Source organism: Carassius carassius, chromosome 4, assembly GCF_963082965.1.
Source record: "Carassius carassius chromosome 4, fCarCar2.1, whole genome shotgun sequence".
In the NCBI taxonomy this organism is placed as follows: Eukaryota; Metazoa; Chordata; class Actinopteri; order Cypriniformes; family Cyprinidae; genus Carassius; species Carassius carassius.
The window spans coordinates 41,803,466-41,825,870 of NC_081758.1; the positions used below are offsets into that span (position 1 = coordinate 41,803,466).

The 22,405-nt window shown below is 36.2% G+C and overlaps 2 protein-coding genes across 2 annotated transcripts in view; both read left to right on the plus strand.

Annotated features, from left to right (window-relative positions):
* LOC132136012 (C-type lectin domain family 4 member F-like) overlaps window positions 1-1,954 on the plus strand; it is a 98,933-nt gene extending 96,979 nt beyond the window's left edge. Inside the window, exons 18-20 of the mRNA XM_059547215.1 lie at window positions 220-374; window positions 453-562; window positions 1,813-1,954. Of these exons, the coding sequence (XP_059403198.1) occupies window positions 220-374; window positions 453-562; window positions 1,813-1,954 (407 nt within the window). The remainder of the gene's footprint in view (window positions 1-219; window positions 375-452; window positions 563-1,812) is intronic.
* A 1,680-nt stretch (window positions 1,955-3,634) lies between these two features.
* Window positions 3,635-20,958, plus strand: si:ch211-283g2.1 (sodium- and chloride-dependent GABA transporter ine). Its single transcript, XM_059548867.1, has 13 exons — window positions 3,635-3,832; window positions 8,269-8,403; window positions 8,751-8,955; window positions 10,456-10,588; window positions 12,055-12,189; window positions 12,469-12,572; window positions 12,846-12,970; window positions 13,083-13,195; window positions 17,209-17,349; window positions 18,912-19,011; window positions 19,110-19,210; window positions 19,296-19,463; window positions 20,599-20,958. The coding sequence occupies exons 1-13, from the start codon at window positions 3,700-3,702 to the stop codon at window positions 20,749-20,751; spliced, it is 1,746 nt and encodes a 581-aa protein (XP_059404850.1). The 5' UTR covers window positions 3,635-3,699; the 3' UTR covers window positions 20,752-20,958.
* Window positions 20,959-22,405: the final 1,447 nt, after the last annotated feature.

The window sequence follows — 22,405 nt, forward strand, 5'->3', positions numbered from 1 at the left end:
TTTTTTCTCAGTTAATTTAAATTAATATTAAACTGACTTAAAAATAAACTTGCATCTCATAAACTTAAAAAAAAAAAAGACTGTTCAAATTATATTGATGAGTTAAAGTAATGGAAAAGCATATGTTGCCATGACTTATCAATAATTTTTTCCAGTGCATATTCTCTCCTTTCTTTCGTACCTCTCACATTTGGCATGTTTTCTCTGTCTCTGACACAGACGTCCTTGTGGCTAACTGTAAATCTGGCTGGATCTTGCACAAAAGCAGCTGTTTCTTGTTCTCTAGTAATCAACTCACCTGGTCAGCAGCACGAGATTACTGCAAAGCGCAGAACGCATTACTCCTGAAAATACAAGATGACAATGAGGAGTGGGTGTGTAATATTCACACATGATATAATATTTAGTTTTCTTATTTTTCCCTCTTTCTCATTTCATATTTTTCCCCATAGGCCTTTATGAACAATCATACCATACCCACAAGCTTCTGGGTGGGTCTAACGGATCAGACCACAGGCCAGTGGAGATGGGCGGATGGAACTCCTTACATCATGAATAAAGAGTGAGCTGATTTATTATAAACAATCATGCGTTATTCACAACAACTCGCATTTCTGAGCAAACATGCACTATAATAATGCACTTTTGAATAATATACACTGGCTGTCATTGTTAATGTTTTTGAAAAAAGTATCTCATGTTTACTGAGGATGCATTTATTTGATTAAAAACTTTAATATTGTGACATTATTATTATTACAATTAAAATGACCTGTTTTCTATCCTAACATACTATAATAATGTAATTTATTTCTGTGATGTGCAGCTGTATTTTCAGCATCATTCCTCCAGTCTTCAGTGTCACATGATCTTCAGAAATCATGAAAATATACTGCTTTGCTGCTCAAGAAACATTTCTGATTATTATTATCAATGCTGAAACCAGCTGTGCTGACGAATAGTTTTGTGGAAGTGGTTACCCCAAAATTTTGGGATAGCTTAAAAATTAATTAATTAATTAAGTAATACTAATACGTTTATTCAGCAAAGATGCATTAAATTGATCAGAATTGACAGTGATGGCATTTATAATGTTACAAAAGATCCTGTTTCAAATAAAGGGTATTATTTTTAGCTTTTCATTAAACAAAGAATCTTGAATATTAGAATGATTTCTGAAGATCATGTGACACTGAAGACTGCAGTAATGATGCTGAAAATACAGCTGCTCATCACAGGAATCATTTCGCTTTACAAAATATTCAAACAGTTATTTGAAATAATAATGTTTCACAATGTTGCTATTTTTTACTTTACTTTTGATGGTGAGCAGACTAGACTTCTTTCAGAAACAAAAATCTCAATTATTCCAATCATTTGACCACAATTCTGTTTAGTCCTCCATGAGGATATATACACATTTTGGCCTTAAGATGGCGCTATATTTACATGTTTATCCTATCCATATGCCCTAATATAGTAGTCATATAGTTATTAATTTCCATTTCACAGGATGTGTTCTTTAATATTTGCCATTTGTGTTTGTATTTGTTTTCTTGGTTTTTTTTTTCATATAATTGCCCACTGCAATAGGAAAGAAAGCAGCTATATCAAGTCAAGACAATGTATTTGTCAAGTAAATGCATCTTGCATTAAACAAATATTTCAGTTGTTTAAATTGTTGTTGGTATTCAAGTGTTGGAATTCACTGCATAACAAAAAGCAAACTTTAGATGGGATGGGATGCCAGAAAGGTGATCTATATGCATGCAGATGTAATAAATGTATTAATATTTGTATGCATTGTTTCAGGCGCTGGAATCCTGGGCAGCCGGATGACTGGAGAGAGCATGGTATGGGAGAGGGAGGAGAGGACTGTGGGCAGATAACATCTTCTGGGAAACTAAATGACAACCACTGCTCTGTCAAAATGAGATTTATTTGCAGAGTGTAGCTTTACTTTTTTTTAATATATATTATACAAAGAAAAAAACTGTACATCTATTAAAAAAAATGCTTGAAATTGCATTTAACATTTACATTATTTGAGTAAATGTAATAGATTTGGTTGTGAATATTCATTATGTCAAATGCAGTTAACAGTATCAATATAAGCTTATAGGAAGATATTATTTAGTGAATTTGTTTAGATTTTTAATTATGTAGTGAATTTGTTCTTATTACTTTGTTGTTGTTTTTTGTAATTTTGTGTTTTTATTTTGTTTTTTTTATGTCTATTTAGATTTTCTTTTCCAATTTGAGTTATTTAAAGTTTTAACTTTATTTTAGAAATTGAACTGAAACATTTACTGAAGATTTCCCATGTTTAAATCTAAATTTTATTTCAATAAAATTTAGTTTTAGTTGTGAAAAATGTTGTCAAACCTTTTAAAGTTGCCTTGGTACTAGTTAAATATGACACGTTTGAATGAGCAAAACTTCATTTATAACAAGTTGACATTAAGTTTTAAGTTCATTGTCATACTGTGTGTTACGTGGGAGCCGAGGCGGCGTGAGATGTGCGGATCCATGTGCAAGGCTTTATTAAGAGACATAGTCATAAACAGTTGTGGGTCAAATAATAGCAATCAAGTATAACAAAGCAGAACAAGCATGGATCTTTGAGCAACCAATATCCAGAGGGGTAGACAAGAGGGGGAATCCAATGACACGAGCAATAGTCCAGACGAGGTGTGAACACATTCCAAAACAGAAGACAAAGGGTTAATCCAGTACACAGAGGCAGAAGGTCAGGAAACAAACTAAGACTAAACTAGAAGTGACTCCGTAAAGTAGCTATCTTTCGGAGAGTGATAAACGCTAAACAATACTCTGCAGTGTGTGAGAAAAAGTCCAATGCTTTATAAAGCATGTCTGATTATTAGGCTGTTTGTGATTGTTATCAGGTGAACTTGTGATCGGTGAAAAGGATCATGGGAAATGTAGTCCAGGGTGTACTGTGTAGTGTGAAAGTCTGTGTGGTGAATTAACAGAAGTTCAAAGACCGGATCATGACACTGTGTTTTCAAAGCTGAAGATAATGTGCATTAGTAATAAAATGCACAAAACCAGTCATAAGGGTTTTTAATTGAGATGTATACATCATCTGAAAGATGAATAAATAAACTTTCCATTGATGTATGGTTTATTAGGATCAGACTATATTTGGCTGAGATACAATTATTTAAAAATCTGGAATCTGAAGGTGCAAAAAAATTTACATTCTGAGAAAATCAGCTTTAATGTTGTCCAAATTAAGTTCTTAGCAATTCATATTACTTTTTAAAAAATAACTTTTGATATATTTGGGGTAGGAAATGTACAAAATATTTTCAAGGTGCATGGTCTTTACTTAATACCCTAATGATTTTTGCCATTAAGAAAAATCTATACATTTTTTGGCTATTGCTACCAATATACCTGTGCTACTTAAGGCTACTTAATGTTTTGGCTTTGTGCTCCAGGGTCACATATGTGCTCTCCCTATTTGAAATAAATCTAACTATAATGTTTTATTTTGACTGATTACCTTAATTCTGGTAATTGCCAGAAAAAGCAGTAAACGGCATCAACAGAAGTTTGCCTATCCCACGCCTCCCAGCTAATCATTACAGCTCCTGAATAATCATTACACCACCAACACCACTTACTCTTGCACTCTCAGTTTGCTTTCACACCACTCAGTCTCTCTGAAGAAGCATGGCGGAGGAAGAGGAGGCTGGCAGACCCACATGGAGCAGGCAAATAGAGTTCACTCTGGCTGGGATCGGCTGCGCTGTGGGCTTGGGGAATATCTGGAGGTTCCCGTACCTGTGCTACAGGAGCGGTGGAGGTAAGACAGACTGGTTAAATAATGTTCCTGACTTCTGAATCTGGTTTAAAAATGTTTTTCTCCCATGACTCATGTACCATTGTATTACAACTTTTATTGGACTATTGCTGTGAAAACTTGCGTTATGAATCCATGCATATGAATTTCATATACTAACAATGATAGCAGAGTCTGTTATCTTCTGTTGTTATTGAACAATTTCACCTTTACCTTTCAGACTGTAAAAGTTAGATCATATGTCCACACGTGAATGACAGTGGATAAATTAGTTTATCTGTAACTGTAACAGTGCGTAAGATCAACCATGACTTTGCAATTCATCTCAGATCACATATTGCGACAATGTTTCCACATAATTAATATGTTATCCAAATGCAGGTGCACCATCAAGAGATGGTGACTGATTTAAAATTATAAATATTTTTTTGGGTTTACATTTTTATAGTCACAATTTACTTTTATATATTTAGTTATAATATATTAAATAAATATACTATGTTCACATGTACATTTTAATTTTTAAGGTTCACATTTGTATATTCAAAGTTATAACTATATATTGAGGTTTACATTAATTTATTTACAATTTAAACCATATTCAGATGTACATTTATATATTCAAAATGTCCATTTAAGTACCTTAGAAATACACATATTCCAACACTGTTGTATTCAGATTTGCATCTGTATATTCAGAGTTACAATGGTGTATTTTCACTTAAATTTTTTAATTCAGTATTTACATTTACATAATCTCGCTTAGAGAGACCAATCTACTTTGAGTGTAAACTAGATGAACCAATGCACATTGACATGCAATTACTACATCCAGCAGGCCCTGATCACAGCATGAGTATGGTAGGCAGCAGGTGCAGCACATATTCAGCTTTTTACATCGGAGTTGAGCAATCACATCATTGTGCTCATGACTATTCTACGGAGAGAAGAAGACTGAACGAGTTGTTGGCATTACGGTGCTTCAGCAGTGGTGGTTTCCCGTGTCGAGTGGGTTGCACATATCAGGCTGCACTACTCCCTGTTTGTGTTGCAGGGAGCTATCACCCTGTGTGCTTCAGCTCACTAAAAGAGCTTTTTTCCTAAAAGAGCATTCACATGTGCATTTTTTAAAAAAGATGACGTTGCATGGCAAACTTGATGTCACGTCTTTGTAAAGACGATGTGGGTCTTGCTATAGACAATGTATCACCCAGGCATTTCTGGATGCGGTTGTAACCTGGTACTAGGTGATGGTCATGATCTCTGCCTCACATGCCTGGGGATTTAGCACGCTGAGGTGGTGATTGTGGATGAGTGATCTTCTCATTGCCGGAAGACGATCATCTCTGAGTCATGGGCCAAGCTCTGTTTCCTCAAAGGGGTGGAGCTCCGTTGCCTCTGCCTCAATCTATTTCTCGTCATGGCAGCAGTCAGGTGGGGGCTACTTCTAGCACAGGTGGTTTGAAAGTAACAGTGATGGCAAACGCTCCAGGGAACCTACCCTTGGGGACCATTGATCCGCTTGTGGAGACAGTTCAATTTGGAGTCATCAGTGCTCAGGAGTTGGAGTCATTTTAGAGTTTTGGCCGGCTGAAGGCCCTGGCCCGGCTAAATGCCCTAGTCAGACTTGGGAGAGCGTCCGGCACCAGGCCCTCACTCTATGAATTTGTGAGAACCGGTAGAGGGCTGGGTTCCATATGTAGAGACCTAAGGGGATCCCATAAGTGTAAAGTCCACAGTGTAGCCTCAGAGCCCATGTTTCCACAGCAGACTTTCTGCTATTTTTCCAAGAGGGTTACAATCACCTCTAATCTTCCATATGCGGCTAAACAGTTGTTTATATGTGTATGTACTTATGAAACCTTCTTCGGGAAGGATGGGTCTTCTGCAACTTCCCTGTTCCACGTGATATGGGCATGTTTTCCCAGTGTTATCCAGTCTTACTGAGTGGGTAGTGTCATAACAGCAGTAGCTGGTCTTCATATGGTAAGCCCTATCCTGCACCAAAAAGTAGGGGCACAGGAGGTTTCCACAGGACACTGGAAGGGGAAGTAGCTATGGCCCTTTGGTAGGGATCCCAATCCGTTGTTCATCCAACATGATGTCAAGAGTTACCGACTGAAAGGGAACATCTCAACTATGTATGGTATCCCTCGTTCCCTGAAGGAGGGAACGGAGATGTCACATCCTGTTGCCATTGCTGCTGTACCACTGCTGAGCGGCCAGGTTACTGGCACGGCCCCTCAGCGAAAACCTGAATAGGCGCTGCACCTGCTGATTACTTATATAGCTTTGATCAGCGGCTCCTCGATGCAATAATCGCATGCCAATGTGCATTGGCTCATTTAGTTTTCACTCGAAGTAGATTGGTCTCTAAGCGAGATCCCAATTCGTTTGGTCATCCAACGTGACATCTCCGTTCCCTCCTTCAGGGAACAAGGGTTACCATATGTAACAGAGACATTATAAAATATTCATAATTTTCATTTACAAACCCAATTCTAAAAAAGTTGGAACACTGGTCAAATTGTAAATAAAATTCGATGATGTGGAAGTTTCAAATTTCAATATTTTATTCAGAATACAACATAGATGACATATCAAATGTTTAAACTTTGAAAATTTATCATTTTAAGGGAAAAATAAGTTGCTTTTAAATTTCATGGCATCAACACATCTCAAAGTTGGGACCATGTTTACCACTGTGTGGTATCCCCTCTTCTTTTTATAACAGTCTGCAAACGCCTGGGGACTGAGGAGACAAGTTGCTCAAGTTTAGAAATAGGAAAGTTGTCCCATTCTTGTCTAATACAGGCTTCTAGTTGCTCAACTGTCTTATGTCTTCTTTGTCACATCTTCCTCTTTATAATGAGCCAAATGTTTTCTATGGGTGAAAGATCTGGACTGCAGGCTGGCCATTTCAGTACCCGGATCCTTCTTCTATGCAGCCATGATGTTGTAATTGATGCAGCATGTGGTCTGGCATTGTCATGTTGGAAAATGCAAGGTCTTCCATGAAAGAGACGACGTCTGGATGGGAGCATATGTTGTTCTAGAACTTGGATATACCTTTCAGCATTGATGGTGCCTTTCCAGATGTGTAAGCTGCCCATGCCACACGCACTCATGCAACCCCATACCATCAGAGATGCAGGCTTCTGAACTGAGCGCTGATAACAACTTGGGTTGTCCTTGTCCTCTTTAGTCCGGATGACATGGCGTCCCAGTTTTCCAAAAAGAACTTCAAATTTTGATTCGTCTGACCACAGAACAGTTTTCCACTTTGCCACAGTCCATTTTAAATTAGCCTTAGCCCAGAGAAAACGCCTGCGCTTCTGGTTTCTATAGAGTTTTAGTCGACAACGGCGAATGGCACAGTTGATTGTGTTCACCGACAATGTTTTCTGGAAGTATTCCTGAGCCCATGTTGTGTTTTCCATTACAGTAGCATTTCTGTATGTGATGCAGTGCCGTCTAAGGGCCCGAAGATCACAGAAATCCAGTATGGTTTCCCGGCCTTGACCCTTATGCATAGAGATTGTTTTCTCTGAATCTTTGGATGACATTATGCACTGTAAATTATTATAACTTCAAACTCTTTGCAATGTTTCTCTGAGAAACTCCTTTCTGATATTGCTCCACTATTTTTTGCCGCAGCATTGGGGGAATTGGTGATCCTCTGCCCTTCTTGACTTCTGAGAGACACTGCCACTCTGAGAGGCTTTTGTTATACCCAATCATGTTGCCAATTGACCTAATAAGTTGCAAATTGTTGTCCAGCTGTTCCTTATATGTACATTTCACTTTTACGGCCTCTTATTGCTACCTGTCCCAACTTTTTTGGAATGTGTAGCTCTCATGAAATCCAAAATGAGCCAGTATTTGGCATGACATTTCAAAATGTCTCACTTTCAACATTTGATATGTTATCTATATTCTATTGTAAATAAAATATAAGTTTATGAGATTTGAAAATTCTCCATTCCCTTTTTTACTCACAATTTGTACAGTGTCGCAACCTTTTTGGAATCAGGTTTGTATATATTCAGTATTCTGACTTTATATTCTGATTTACATTTTTATATTTAGAGTTATAACTATATATAGATTTACATTTATAGAATTAGAATTTCCATTCATATATTCAGAGTAATAAATATTATGTTTACATGTATATATTCAGATTTGCATGCCTATATTCAGAGATATAACTATATATTCATATTTAAAATTTTTAAATCACAATTTACGTTTCTATCATCAGGGTATAATTTACATTCATAATTAACACTTTTACACACACACACACACACACACACACATATATATATATATATATATATATATATATATATATATATATACAGTTAAAGCTATATATTCTGATTTACATTGTGCATCTCTTAGTTAAATGTAGATGTGTTTATTATCATCCTCAGGTGCGTTCCTGGTGCCTTACCTGCTCATGCTGGTAGTGCTGGGGATCCCGCTGCTGCACATGGAGCTGACGCTCGGCCAATATCTGAGGAGGGGCCCCGTCCTGGCCCTGACCAAAGCCTGTCCCCTGCTGAAAGGTTCATTTCAAGTTTAATGCAGTTTAATGCTGTATACAGACTTACAGATCCATATAGATGCAATATCATTGTCACTGATAATGATAAGATGATATGGGAATATTTTACTATTTTATTCTATTTGCTCTAATTAATTTAAAATAAAAAGCAGCTTGCTATGTGTACTGTGCTAGACTTGTCACAGCACTTGCATACTGTTGCTCTCTTGTTGGTCTGATTGCATTTATTGTTCTCCTCATTTGTAAACTGCTTTAGATTAAAGCATCTTAAATGATTAAATGTAAATGTAAATATATTACTGACTCAAGGTCTGGCTAAAGGTCAGTAACTGTTATAAATCTATCCAGGTGTTGGCATGGCAACTGTGGCCATCTCTTTCATCATGTGCACATACTATAATGTCATTATCACATGGGCGCTGTACTACATGTTCAGCTCTTTTCGGAGCGAGCTGCTCTGGGAAAACTGCAACAACACATGGAACACGGCCAACTGCACCGACCGTGTGACCAACAGCTCCACATCCTCGACCGCCAGCCAGCAATTCTTCAAGTGTGTTCATATGCTTTTCTTGTTAAAGCTTTTTTGCTTTTTCAAAATTAACATTTTAATAATGAACGGGTGCATCATGCTAGCTAACAAAAGTATGTTCCAAGAATGTTTTGCTAATGTTCCCATTAAGTTATCTAAATGTTATCTCTGAATGTTCAATGAATGTTTTAAGGGGTTTTTAAGGGAACATTCCATTTGTACATATTATGATAACGTTACTTTTGAATGTTCTCTCAGAAACATGTAAAAAAAAATTTTAGTTAAGAAAAACATCCAACTAAAATATTCAGAAAAAGGTCTGGAAACTATGACCTTTCATTGGCCAAGGCCCACCCATGAGTCCGTTCATCGTCACGTTTCGAGGCGTGGAAATTTCACCACAATAACAGACCTGTGTGTAAAACTCTCAGAAGTATTTTAAAGGTTTTATGTCACAATCTTTACATATTTCACATACTTTTGAAGTTTAGTTGATCCTGATAAGCACCTGCCATCACAGTTGTAAACATGGTGGCTTTCTTCTTTCATGAAGGGGTTTGGCACCACGTTAACTTTTGTTTCCAGACAGAACATTAAAGAACGCGAAACACACATCTCGGGGAAATCCTGTAGAATTCAACCAATCCGATGACGACTTTGACACTCCTGAAGTTTTTTCACTTTTGTGTCCCATATGCATCAGACGTTTAGCCAACAATCCCTGGGCGTGACGTCTGAGGCTGAGACTACATGAATGATAACAATGTTTTAGTGCTAACCTTTTGAGAATAACTTCAGAGTTCTATTAACATTACTTGGAAGAATGTTTATTCTTAATTTTGAGATAAGTTTTGAAAGAATGTTAGCCAAAGTTCTGAGAACATTCCCTGTTATCTGGGGTAATACCATCTTCCAAACTGTACTTTGCCTTATCCTAAATTAATATAGTAAGCTTATAATAAGTACTTATGTTTTAGAGCTGGATTTCCCGGGAAACTGCATAAATACATCATTCCTCTGTGCATGTTTATGTCCCATCCATAAATAAAGGAAAGTAGGGCAGGTGACTATAGTAGCTTGAAGTTACAACAAATAAGGGCTCGTAATAAAACACGCATCAACATAGTTAGCATATTGGATGCAATGGATTATTTTCACAAAACAATGTTACCATTCTCCAAACCAGTTACTCCTTGGTTATGTTTAAAGTAACTGTCTCTTAAAGAGACTTTTCTGACGTTATTTTAAAACAATTCAAAGTCAAAACAACAGCGGCATATAAGCTGTTTACCTAGTCATAACATAAAACATTTTTTCAGATATCCGTCTTTATTTCGAGATTTCTGATGTCGCACAAGACTTCAGATTCATCCGCGCAGAACAGTAGAGCCGAATCACAACTCATGCAATGACCGAAACAATGTTCCTCTGCAAGTAACTAGTTCCATAGTGTAGCTTTCAGTTTTGATTTGTTAGTGAAGTTTGTCGTATTGACTGCAGTTGATGTGTTGGCTGTGTTAGTTATAAAGTGCTGGAGAGGACCAGTGGTGTGGAGGAGACGGGCACCTTGAGGTGGGAGCTGTTCCTCCTGCTGCTGCTGTCCTGGATCCTTGTCTACCTCTGCATCTTTAAAGGAGTCAAATCCACTGGGAAGGTAAGACATGAACAGATGAAGAATATCAGTCAGCATCTTGCTGGTCAAAGTCTACAAAATACCACTTCAGTATTTCTATTCAAGAATTTCATGTTTAATTCTTGTCGTTTCTTTGTAATTATTTTTCAAGTTTACTAGCAATCTCTGAAAATTGAAAATTGATTATTTTAAAGAAAATTCTATTCCATTTTTGTTTCCATGTCGGTGGATAAACTGAATAAAAAATTAAAAGATAATTGTAACTTTTATCTCACAGTCCTGACTTGTTTTCTCAGAATTGCGTGATACAAACTCACAATTCTGACTTTTTTTCGGAGAATTGAATAATATAAACTTGCAATTGCGAAAAATAAAGTCACATTTATGAGAAATAAAGTCAGAAAAGCAATATATAAAATCACAATTCTGACTTTTTTTCCTTTCTCGCAATTCAAACTCGCAATTCGGAGAACATATCAACCACCCCCCACCCTCAAAATTGGACTTTTACTCGCAATTGTGAGTTTATATCACGCATTTATGACTTTATAAATCACAATTGCATGTTATAAAGTCAGAATTGTGAGATATAAAGTCGGAATTGAAGGATATAAACTTTTTTTGCAAGAAAAAAGTCAGAATTTATCTCGCAATTGTGACTATCGCAATGCTGACTTTATAACTCGCAATTGTGACTATATCTTGCAATTGTGACTTTATAACTCGCAACTGTCTTTATATCTCACAATTCGGACTTCATAACTCGTAGTTAGATTATTATTTATTTTTTTCAGTGGTGGAAATGGGCTTCCATGTGTGATAAACAAGTGATAAATCAAACATTGAAAAACAGCAAAAAAGAAGTTAATGTTGCAGTGTGTAACAAAAATATTTTATTCATTCAAAATATAAATACAAAATAATTTTATTTTCTTTGTTTTGGCTGAAATTTCAAGCAAACATTTTTTATTTCTGTAAGATTCACCCTTTTATGTGTTATTCCAAGATGCTTCAAAGAACACCATAGTATTACTATGACATCATGTACTTAAAACCATGCTAATTCCATGTGCATTTATTGCAAATTCAAACAAAATGCATCAATCATCTTCATGCACTACACTAATATTTGTTTAATTAAATAGTTTTTATAATTACAATTAAACCATCATTACTGCACACAGTTCTCATTAACTCATAAAATATAGTAATTTTTTTTAAATGGTAGGCCTAATGCATTTAAACATCATGGTAGCAGGTGTTGTATCACCTTTTATTTATGCAGATTTAAATAAGCATAATAATAATGGTCAAAATGAATTGTAATGAAAATCTTGTCATGCTCCAAAACACAACTGATCCTGAAAAATAATAGTTATTTTTGTAATATTCAGATATTTGTTGTTGTTGTTGTTGTTATTTAATACTTATGTTGTTTTTCTCAAATATACATTTAATGTAAGTTGATGTTTGTGTGTGCATCACAGGTGGTTTACTTCACCGCTCTGTTTCCATACGTGATTCTTCTGGCTCTTCTGATCAATAACGTGCAGCTTCCGGGAGCCATAGATGGCATCCGATTCTTCATCATACCCGAGTGGGACAAGCTGCTCAATGTGGAGGTGGGTACAAGAAGACTGAGATAAATAAGAAACAGCCCTGGTAATATATTCTAATAATTCTGTAAAATAATTCTAATAAATCTGTTTGGTTTGACATACAAAATTACAGTGCATTTGCTATTATTTTAGTGAAAGAAACAAATGCATGCAATATAATTTATGCTGTGAAACTGAATTGACAGCTAGAAGATAATTGATTTTTGTTGTGTAGTTCTGATTGTACAGTACATTGTTTGACCTGTGTTTTATATTAACGTTGTGTAATGTTTGTGTGTTTAGGTATGGATTAATGCAGCAGCTCAAATCTTTAACTCCATTGGGATTGGCTTCGGCTCGCTGATGGCAATGGCCAGCTACAACTCCTACAACAACAATATCCTCAAGTGAGAACTTGTTACATACAACATATCATCCCTAATGTACTTTCAAGTTATATAAATATTGCAAATCAAGTTGTACTTGCATGTCTCTGGAGCAAAGATCACTATGATAATGAATTTATTGCTATAATGAATTTATATGGCCTTGCATTTTATGTAAATGTACTTTTATGTTATTAGGGCTCAATGTGCAAAAAGAATGACACATCCTTATGAAAGTTTTCACTAACATTGATTATTCTTCTCATATTCATCTCTTTTTTTCATCAACTGTAGAGACACTCTGGCCATTTCCATCACAAATTCTGTGACTAGTATTTTCGCCGGATTCGTCATTTTTTCTGCATTCGGCTACATGTCGCATCTCCAGAATGTGCCGGTCAGTGAAATCGCAGTGGACGGTGGGTTACTTTAATGTTTATTTGATTACTTTGTTGTTTTTAATAATGTTTGCATCGAAGCTTTTCACTAGTATTGTTAAATCTGCTGTGTCTTATATGATTCTCCATGTAGGCCCGGGTCTAGTGTTTGTGGTTTACCCACAAGCCTTTGCGACGATGCCCGTTGCTCCTTTGTGGGCCTTTCTCTTCTTTTTCATGCTACTCTGCCTCGGCCTGGACAGTCAGGTATGATGAGAACACTTCCTGTCAATTTAATGTACCCTTTCCTGGTTAAAAGGGTACATTAAACTTTCCAATCCAAGATGGCGCCGCACATGGCTGCTTCAGTGCTTGGCTCTCCAGTGTTTGTACTGTTTTTGTTCGTTTTTCCTGTTTTTTGTTTAACAAACACGATCAGTTTCACCAGGGATGAACTGCTGAACATTCGGCAGAACACACCACATGATATTTTTCCGGATTTCTATTATACAGACGTTTTACTGAACATTGTTATCGGAGGAGCAGCGGCGCTGATCAAGCGCTTCTGGACGCGCAGACGGGGAAAGCGAGCGGGAGCGCTCGTCAGACTCAGGAAGCACGGATTGCGAACGCCGTTGCCTAGCATCCATCTCGCAAATCTCCGCTCTCTACCCAACAAAACGGACGAACTCCTTCTGCTCTCTCGGACAAATAAGGATTTCTCTCACTCTGCTGCTCTGTGTTTCACGGAAACCTGGCTGAATGACGCCATACCGGACAGCGCACTCCATCTGCCGGGCTTTCAGCTGTTCAGAGCGGACCGCGAAGCAGAATCAACGGGGAAATCGCGCGGCGGCGGGACATGCTTTTACATCAATGAATGGTGGTGTACAGATGTAACTGTGTTAAAGAAGATGTGCTGTCCTGATCTAGAAACGCAGTTTATCAACTGCAAGCCGTTCTATTCGCCGCGGGAGTTTCACTCGCTCATTCTGGTTAGTGTTTACATTCCTCCTCAAGCGCAAGTAAGTCTGGCTTTACAGAAACTCGCTGATCAGATCACAGACACAGAACAACAACACCCGGACTCTGTTTTAATCATTCTTGGGGACTTTAATAAAGCCAATCTCTCCCGTGAACTGCCAAAATACAGACAGCATGTTACCTGTCCCACCAGAGACAGTAATATACTGGATCACTGTTACACCACAATAAATGATGCATATCACTCTGTTCCACGAGCAGCTTTGGGACGTTCTGATCACTGTCTGGTTCATCTTATACCGACCTACAAGCAGAAACTTAAATCTGCTAAACCTGTAGTAAAGACTGTGAAGAGATGGACCAGCGAAACAGAGCAGGATTTACAATCTTGTTTTGACATCACAGACTGGAGCGTTTTTGAAGCTGCTACCACCGATCTGGACGAACTCACAGAGACTGTAACATCCTATATTAGTTTCTGTGAGGATATATGCATTCCTACCAGGACTTATTTAACATTCAATAATGATAAGCCATGGTTTACAGTAAAACTCAGACACCTTCGTCAGGCCAAAGAGGATGCCTACAGAAATGGGGACAGGGTCTTGTACAATCAGGCCAGGAACACACTGAACAAAGAGATTAGAGCGGCTAAAAAGACCTACGCTAAAAAGTTGGAAGACCAGTTTACTTCCAACGACTCTACTTCAGTTTGGAGAGGACTGAGAGCCATCACAAACTACAAGACACCATCCCCTTGCACTGAGGCTAATCAACGACTTGCTAACGACCTGAATGAGTTTTATTGTAGATTTGAAACCCCCAACACCCACTCTGACCATCTCCCTACACAACCATTAACACCTCCTGCAATCCCCCTCTCCATACCTCCTGCTCTTCAAATCTGTGAAGATGATGTGTGCCAGGTCTTCAAGAAAAACAAAAGAAGAAAAGCACCAGGCCCAGATGGCGTTACACCAGCCTGTCTGAAAATCTGTGCTGACCAGCTGGCCCCCATCTTTTCACAGATCTTCAACAGATCTCTGGAGTTGTGTGAAGTGCCTTCCTGCTTCAAACGCTCCACCATAATCCCCATTCCAAAGAAACCCAAGATAACAGGACTTAACGACTACAGACCTGTGGCTCTAACGTCTGTCGTCATGAAGTCGTTTTAAAAACTGGTTCTGGCTTATCTGAAGGACATCACTGGACCCTTACTGGACCCCCTGCAGTTTGCGTACCGAGCAAACAGGTCCGTGGATGATGCAATCAACATGGCATTGCACTTCATCCTGCAACATCTGGACAAAACAGGGACTTATGTGAGGATCCTGTTTGTGGACTTTAGTTCGGCTTTCAACACCATCATCCCAACAACCCTCCAAACCAAACTGACCCAGCTCTCTGTTCCTAGCTCTATCTGTCAGTGGATCACCAGCTTTCTGACAGATAGGCAACAGTTAGTGAGACTGGGGAAATTCATGTCAAACAGCTGCTCCACCAACACTGGTGTCCCTCAGGGCTCTGTTCTCTCCCCACTGCTCTTCTCCCTGTACACCAACGACTGCACCTCTAAAGACCCCTCTGTCAAGCTCCTGAAGTTTGCAGACGATACTACAGTCATCGGCCTCATCCAGGACGGTGACGAGTCTGCTTACAGACAGGAGGTTGAGCAGCTGGCTGTCTGGTGCAGTCTTAACAACCTGGAGCTGAACACGCTCAAAACAGTGGAGATGGCTGTGGACTTTAGGAGAAACCCCCCTGCACTTTCCCCACTCACCATCATGAACAGCACTGTGGCTGCAGTGGAGTCATTCAGATTCCTGGGAACCACCATCTCTCAGGACCTGAAGTGGGACAATCACATTGGCTCCATTGTGAAAAAAGCCCAACAAAGGTTGTACTTCCTTCGCCAGCTGAGGAAGTTTAACCTGCCACAGGAGCTGCTGAAACAGTTCTACTCAGCCGTCATTGAGTCAGTCCTGTGTACTTCAATTACTGTCTGGTTTGGTTCAGCTACAAAATCAGATATCAGAAGACTACAGAGAACTGTTCGGACTGCTGAAAGGATTATTGGTGCTCCCCTGCCCACCCTCCAAGAACTGTACACATCCAGAGTGAGGAAAAGGACTCAGAAAATCACTCTGGATCCCTCACATCCAAGTCACCCCATCTTTGAACTTTTGCCATCTGGCCGGCGCCTCAGAGCCGCAAATACAAGAACAGCAAGGCACAAGAATAGTTTCTTCCCCCAGGCAATCTACCTCATGAACAGTTAAATGTTTCCCACTTAAACGTATGCTTATGCAAAAATGTGCAATATCCTTATATTTATGTGTTACCCCTCCATCCTAGAACATTCCTGCATCTCACTCAATCCTATTCCATTATCATTTATAGCACAATTGTTTATACACTTATTTATTTGCCAATTTGTAAATCTCCTGTAAATTTTTTTTTTTTTTTGTTTTTTTTTTGTCTGTGTGTTGTTGTCTCTGTTTACTGGAAGCTTATGTCACTAAAACAAATTCCTTGTATGCGCAAGCATACTTGGCAATAAAGCTCTTTCTGATTCTGATTCTGATTAATGTGGCTAAAATAACATTTATGATACAGTCTGATCAACCCGTGTTAAATTAGCTGATATGATGTTAAAGTGAGTTCGTTTAATGAATTATTATTGTATTCATAAAAAACAAACAACTACGTCAAGGTGTAAATACATAACAGGAGATAAGTTATCATTTTATCTTAATTGTTTTTCTATAATGCTACTTTGCACTGTTAGCAGATAAAAAAAAATTGTGCTTTATTTTTTTTATAACAAATTGTAATAATATATAACAATCATGGTGGAGTTGTACTGCCTTTATCTAATGAAAACCATAATTTAACATGATGGGAATTACAGAAAAATTCCCAATTTAAATTAATTAATTAATGTCCTTATCAGGCTTTATTTTCTAAATGCAAATATATATATATATATATATATATATATATATATATATATATTTTTTTTTTTTTTCTTTTCATTTTGGAGTCAAGTGAACCTGGAGATGTTTTCATGAGGATTGCATGATGACCGAGGACAGATTAAAGCTAAAACTGTCACATCTGTGATTTATAATTCATGAAACGTGAGCTGCTCATTGACTTTGTTCATCTCACTCTCATAAAACATTAAGCAACACGTGCATGAATGTTTGCTGGAGTAATGCTGTTTGAATCATTTCACAGAAACCAGAGCTAAAGCATTGTTAAACTTTAGCTTCTGTTGTGTTTGTGTTCTGCAGTTTGCCATGGTCGAGGTGATGGTGACCAGTCTGTTGGACAGCTACAGTAAACCCATACTCAAGTACCTCAAACACAAGGAGTTTCTTGTGCTAGTAGTCTGCGGTTCGGCCTTCCTGCTGGGTATCCCTAATGTCATGCAGGTAACAAAAACACTGTTTTTTATTTATTTATTTATTTTATTTCATTTTTATCATTATTTTATATTATAATTTTTAAATATTATTTTAGTGTATTTTATATTATATTTAATTTTCTCTTTAGCTCCCCATTAAAATAGTTTACAATTTAGCAAATATTTAGTATCTACTTTTTTTTTGTTTATTCTTCTTGCTATTAATTGTTGTTGTTTATTTATTTATTTTCAAATTTTGTTTGCATTTTGTCTAATGCGATTATATTAAGTGTGACTTCAATGTCCCAGAAAGAAAGAAAGAAAGAAAGAAAGAAAGAAAGAAAGAAAGAAAGAAAGAAAGAAAGAAAGAATAGCCAATGGTCCCTCAGGCTTTATTTTCTATATGCTAAATATTATTTATATTTTTTATTTCTTTTTAATTCCAAAGTCAAATAAACCTGGACATGTTTTCGAGATTCATAATTCATAAAACATATCAAAATATTAATATAGAGAAAATATCAATCAAATACTGCATTTGATCTTTTTTCCTCACTGATGTTTTCCATCATGTTTGCCTTTGGGCTTTATTGCTTTCAAATAAAATCAATTTCATTTTCTTTCAAATAAATGATGCTTTGTTTTCTAATGCAGTGATCTTAAGTGTGACGTGTTGGCAAAAAAACTCGTTAATATAAAAATAAAAAAGGTAATTATGACTTTTTATCTCACAGTTCTTACTTATTCTTATTCTGAAATAAAGTCAGAACTCAGAACTGTGATATATATACTCGCAATTGCAAATGCAAGTTTATATCTCGCAATTTTATAAACTTGCATTTGCAATTGCGAGTATATATATCACAGTTCTGAGGAGAATAAAAAGGAAAATATAAAAACTCACAATTGAAAGAACATATCACAACCACTGTGAGTTTATTGTAACAATTGTGTTTATATCATGCAATTCTGACTATATAACAATTGCATGTTATAAAGTCAGAACTGTGAGAAAATAAGTCAGAATGGCAAGATATTAATTCAGAATTGTGAAATATAAAGTCCGAATTGCGTGATATAAACTTCCCAGTTGCGAGAAAAAAACTGACTTTATATCTCGCAATTCTGAGTTTATATCTCACAATGCTTTGAAAAAAAAGTCTGAATTGTTGCAATAACCTTTTTAAAAAAAAATATTCAGTGGCGGAAACAGGCTTCCATACAAAACAAATCAGTGTGTGATAAACAAGCAATAAACAAATCAGACATTAAAAAGCAACAACAAAAAAATAGTTAATGAAATTTTAAGTAGCTAAAAAAAATAGATATTTTTTGTTTTCTAATGCAGTGATATTAAGTGTGACTTCATTGTCTCAATGCTGTATTTTTGCACTGATTTTTTTATCATGCATTTTTTACAACAATTATGTTTTAAAAGAGCTTTATTAATTATTATTCTTTTTCAATAATAAAAAAAAAACATTTATGGATGCATTTATGTCTGTAAAGCGAGTATGCATTACGAACAGGTTTTATGAAGTTGATGAACCTGGAAATGTCCGTCAAACTAACGCTCATCTTTGGACTCAGGTGGGGATCTATGTGTTCCAGCTGATGGATCATTATACAGCTATCGTGTCCATCATGTTCCTGGCGTTTTTTGAGGTGGTTGCTGTTTGTTGGCTTTACGGTGAGAGACAAACTGTGTCTGTTTCTACAGGCAGTGTGCATGTCTTCATCTGTTTCATCAAGCATGGAAAGAAACCTCTTTGTTTCTTGTTTTAACAGGTGTAAAGCGTCTGTCCAGTAATATACTGGAGATGACAGGAAAGAGACCCAGTATTTTCTTCAGGGTCTGCTGGTGGGTCATTTGTCCTGCTTTGATAACCGTGAGTGTGCGTTTCTGACACAGTGGTTGATCTGAAAGCCCAGCGTGGATTGGTGTTGAACTGAAGGTGTTTCTGTGTCTCTCAGGTTATCCTGGTGTTCTCGGTGATTCAGTTTAAGCCAGCGCGCTATGAGGATTACATTTACCCGTCGTGGGCTCAGGGTGTGGGATGGCTCATCGCTTTGGCCTCCATCATCTGGATTCCTCTAGCAGCTGTGCACACGCTCTGGCTTCTGCCCGGATCCTTCACCGAGGTACTTCACGAAATCTGCTTATGCTCTGGAAGGGAAATGTTATTGAAGCATCTGTTCAAACGTTTGGGTCAGTAACATCTGTAATGTTTTTAAAAGAAGTCTCTTCTGCTCACCAAGGCTGCATTTATTTAATCAAAAATACAGTAATATTGTGAAATATTATTACAATTTAAAATAGCCGGTTTTGTATTTTATTATATTGTAAAATTTTATTTATTTCTGTGATGCTCCGCTGTATTTTCAGCATCATTCATCCAGTCTTCCGTCTCACATGATCTTCAGAAATCAGAATAATATGATGATTTACTGCTCAAGAAACATTTCTGATTATTATTGAGGTTGAAAACAGCTGTGCTGCTTCATTTTTTTTTTTTTGTGAAAAACATGTTTTTGTATGATTCTTTTATGAATAGAAAGTTCAAAATAACAGCATTTATTTGAAACCGAATCTTTTGTAACATTATACATGTCTTCACTCTCACTTTTGATAAATGAAATGCATCCTTGCTGAATAAAAGTTTGATTTTGCATAATAATTATAGCTGTTTAGTCCCTGATATGCAGAAAACATATATGCATAAGGATTTCTAATCAAAACTGCCAATGTAATTTACTAAGCAATCAATTATTTTTTTTAATTTAGCCAAGATCATTTCATTAGGATAACTACTGACAAAATTGTTTATTAAAATTAATAATTTAAATAATAATTGGATTAATATAATTGAGAATTTATTTATAGTTTGACTTTCTAAAAAAAAGTAAATAAAAAAATTTAATAAAAGTCTTACTGACCCCAAATTTTGATATACACCATAAAAAGGGGAGGAGGATAAAAGAAATAAAACAACGATCATTGGAGTATGTTCCACAATTAAATACTATTATTTTTTTTATTTTTTTTTACTTAAAATTTTCAACTGAATGTGTTACTTGCCATTTCTTTGTAATTATTTGTAAAAACATTAATAGAAATTTCTGAGTAACACATTATTTTTGATTGAAGTGATTGTTTGAACTTAAAGAACCAGTCAAGTAAAAACATATTTTGGCCTGATGAGGAAAAATTTCTGTTTCGTATATACAAGTCCTTCAACACTGTACTGGAGATATGTGCTTCTTTCTTTTCTTTCAGAGACTAAAAAAGTCCATCACACCGTTTTCTCTGGACGAGGACTCAGAGAGCCCGTATTACCAGCAGAAAGGAGCCATTATGGAGGTGATTCCCAACATCGCCGTCATCAGCTCCATCGTACCTCTATCTGAAAAACCACCAATCCTGGACTAAACCAGACTGATCAGAACCAGAGACACATCTAGGGATTATTTACTGGTTCAATAGAAACCTGTTTGAAATATAGTAGTCCCAAATGTTAGTTTTAACAAGTACCTCTCTATACAGGATTCACGATGCATTGCAGAACATAGTGTCATAGGGTTTTATGTTGATATCAATAAAACTAAAGATTGTTAACCTCTTCTGTTTTACAGTCAAAGACACAGAGTCATCATGTTTTTATTCTCATTAGCAGGTGTTTGGTTTAACCTTTATGGGCGTGACGATTGAACAACAGTCTAACGTGAGATAAAACCCTCGTTCATGCAGTGAACTTCGCCCTCAGTGCATTCAACAAATGGCTCCTTTGCTCTCCTTTACAGCAAGAGCTGTACATCTTCAGTTTGTTAAGTGTTAGAAGCTGACATTCACGCGGATTCTGAATTCATTAATGCTAAAAATATACAAACCAAATACTGTTAACATTGGTGATAGTTCATGTGGATTTATTCATGATAACAGGTAGGTTTCAGAATACCTTCAGATTAAGACTTTGTTCTTTGATCCCAACCTGCTGCAGATTTATGGCTAAGATCTCAATTCATGTGGGCTAATCTCAAGAAATCATGCACATTCACCGTAAAACCAAAAGAAGAACATAAAGCCTCTTTTTAGGAGCATAATGATTTTTCATTGTGACATTATTATAATCACAATTAAGCACATTTTGTAATGCAAGTAATTGTTTTACTACATTACAAAAACGTGCGTAATAAAAATGATTTAAATTCAAATCCACATAAAGGCATTGCAACAAACATTAAATATTTGTGATAATGTATTTTTGTTGACATATATATATATATATATAAAATATGCTTAAAGGCATCACAACACATGCGATAAATTTTGTTTTTAAATAGATAAAAATGATTTTATTGGATTATGGTAATGTGAATTGAGGGGGGTTTTCTTAATTGTAATGAAAATAAGGTCATAAAGCATAAAGAATTTTCATTGTGACAATATTTTGATTACAATTAAACACATTAAGTGCTTTTTTTTATTTGTGTAAAAAAATTACCATAAGAATTTTTTTTTTAAGCAGTGAAACAAAATACCACCAACAAAAATGTTGAGTAATTACAGTATATTTATTATATTTAAAAGTAAATTAAAACATAAGATTGGTAAAAAGCCAAACCACAAATAATACCAAATACTCAATTTTAATAGGACTTTATTATTATTAGAGAAATACTAATTGTCTAATAATTTTTTTAATTTTCATTAAAATAATGTCACAAAATATTATCTTAATTTTCTGGTGAATGTGAACTGGACAGGTCCTCATGATACTCAAGTACTGAATTTGATTTATTTCATATAATTTCATTTAAGCTTCCATTGATGAAATTAAGGGTAGTTTCCCAAATATTAGAAGATTTTTTTATATTTTAATAGAAAAGAAACACACACACACACACACAAACAAGTTTTGAATTGTTTTGCAGAGGTGACATACAGTGAAAGGAAAGGAATTTGTCCATAACCAATAATAATAATCAAGTTTAATCCATAAGAATCGACTATATCAAGTATTATTTCTTTTCAAGTCCTCAACAGTGTTTTCGTACTTTCCTGTGAAAGAAGCCAGTGTCGTACC

Bases quoted from the DNA above. Each gene is read 5' to 3' on its own strand.
- si:ch211-283g2.1 (XM_059548867.1), top strand. From the start codon at position 3,700: ATGGCGGAGGAAGAGGAGGCTGGCAGACCCACATGGAGCAGGCAAATA. The intron at 10,589-12,054 runs GTAAGACATGAA...TGTGCATCACAG, and splicing joins GAGTCAAATCCACTGGGAAG to GTGGTTTACTTCACCGCTCT. The intron at 19,012-19,109 runs GTGAGAGACAAA...TTGTTTTAACAG, and splicing joins TGCTGTTTGTTGGCTTTACG to GTGTAAAGCGTCTGTCCAGT.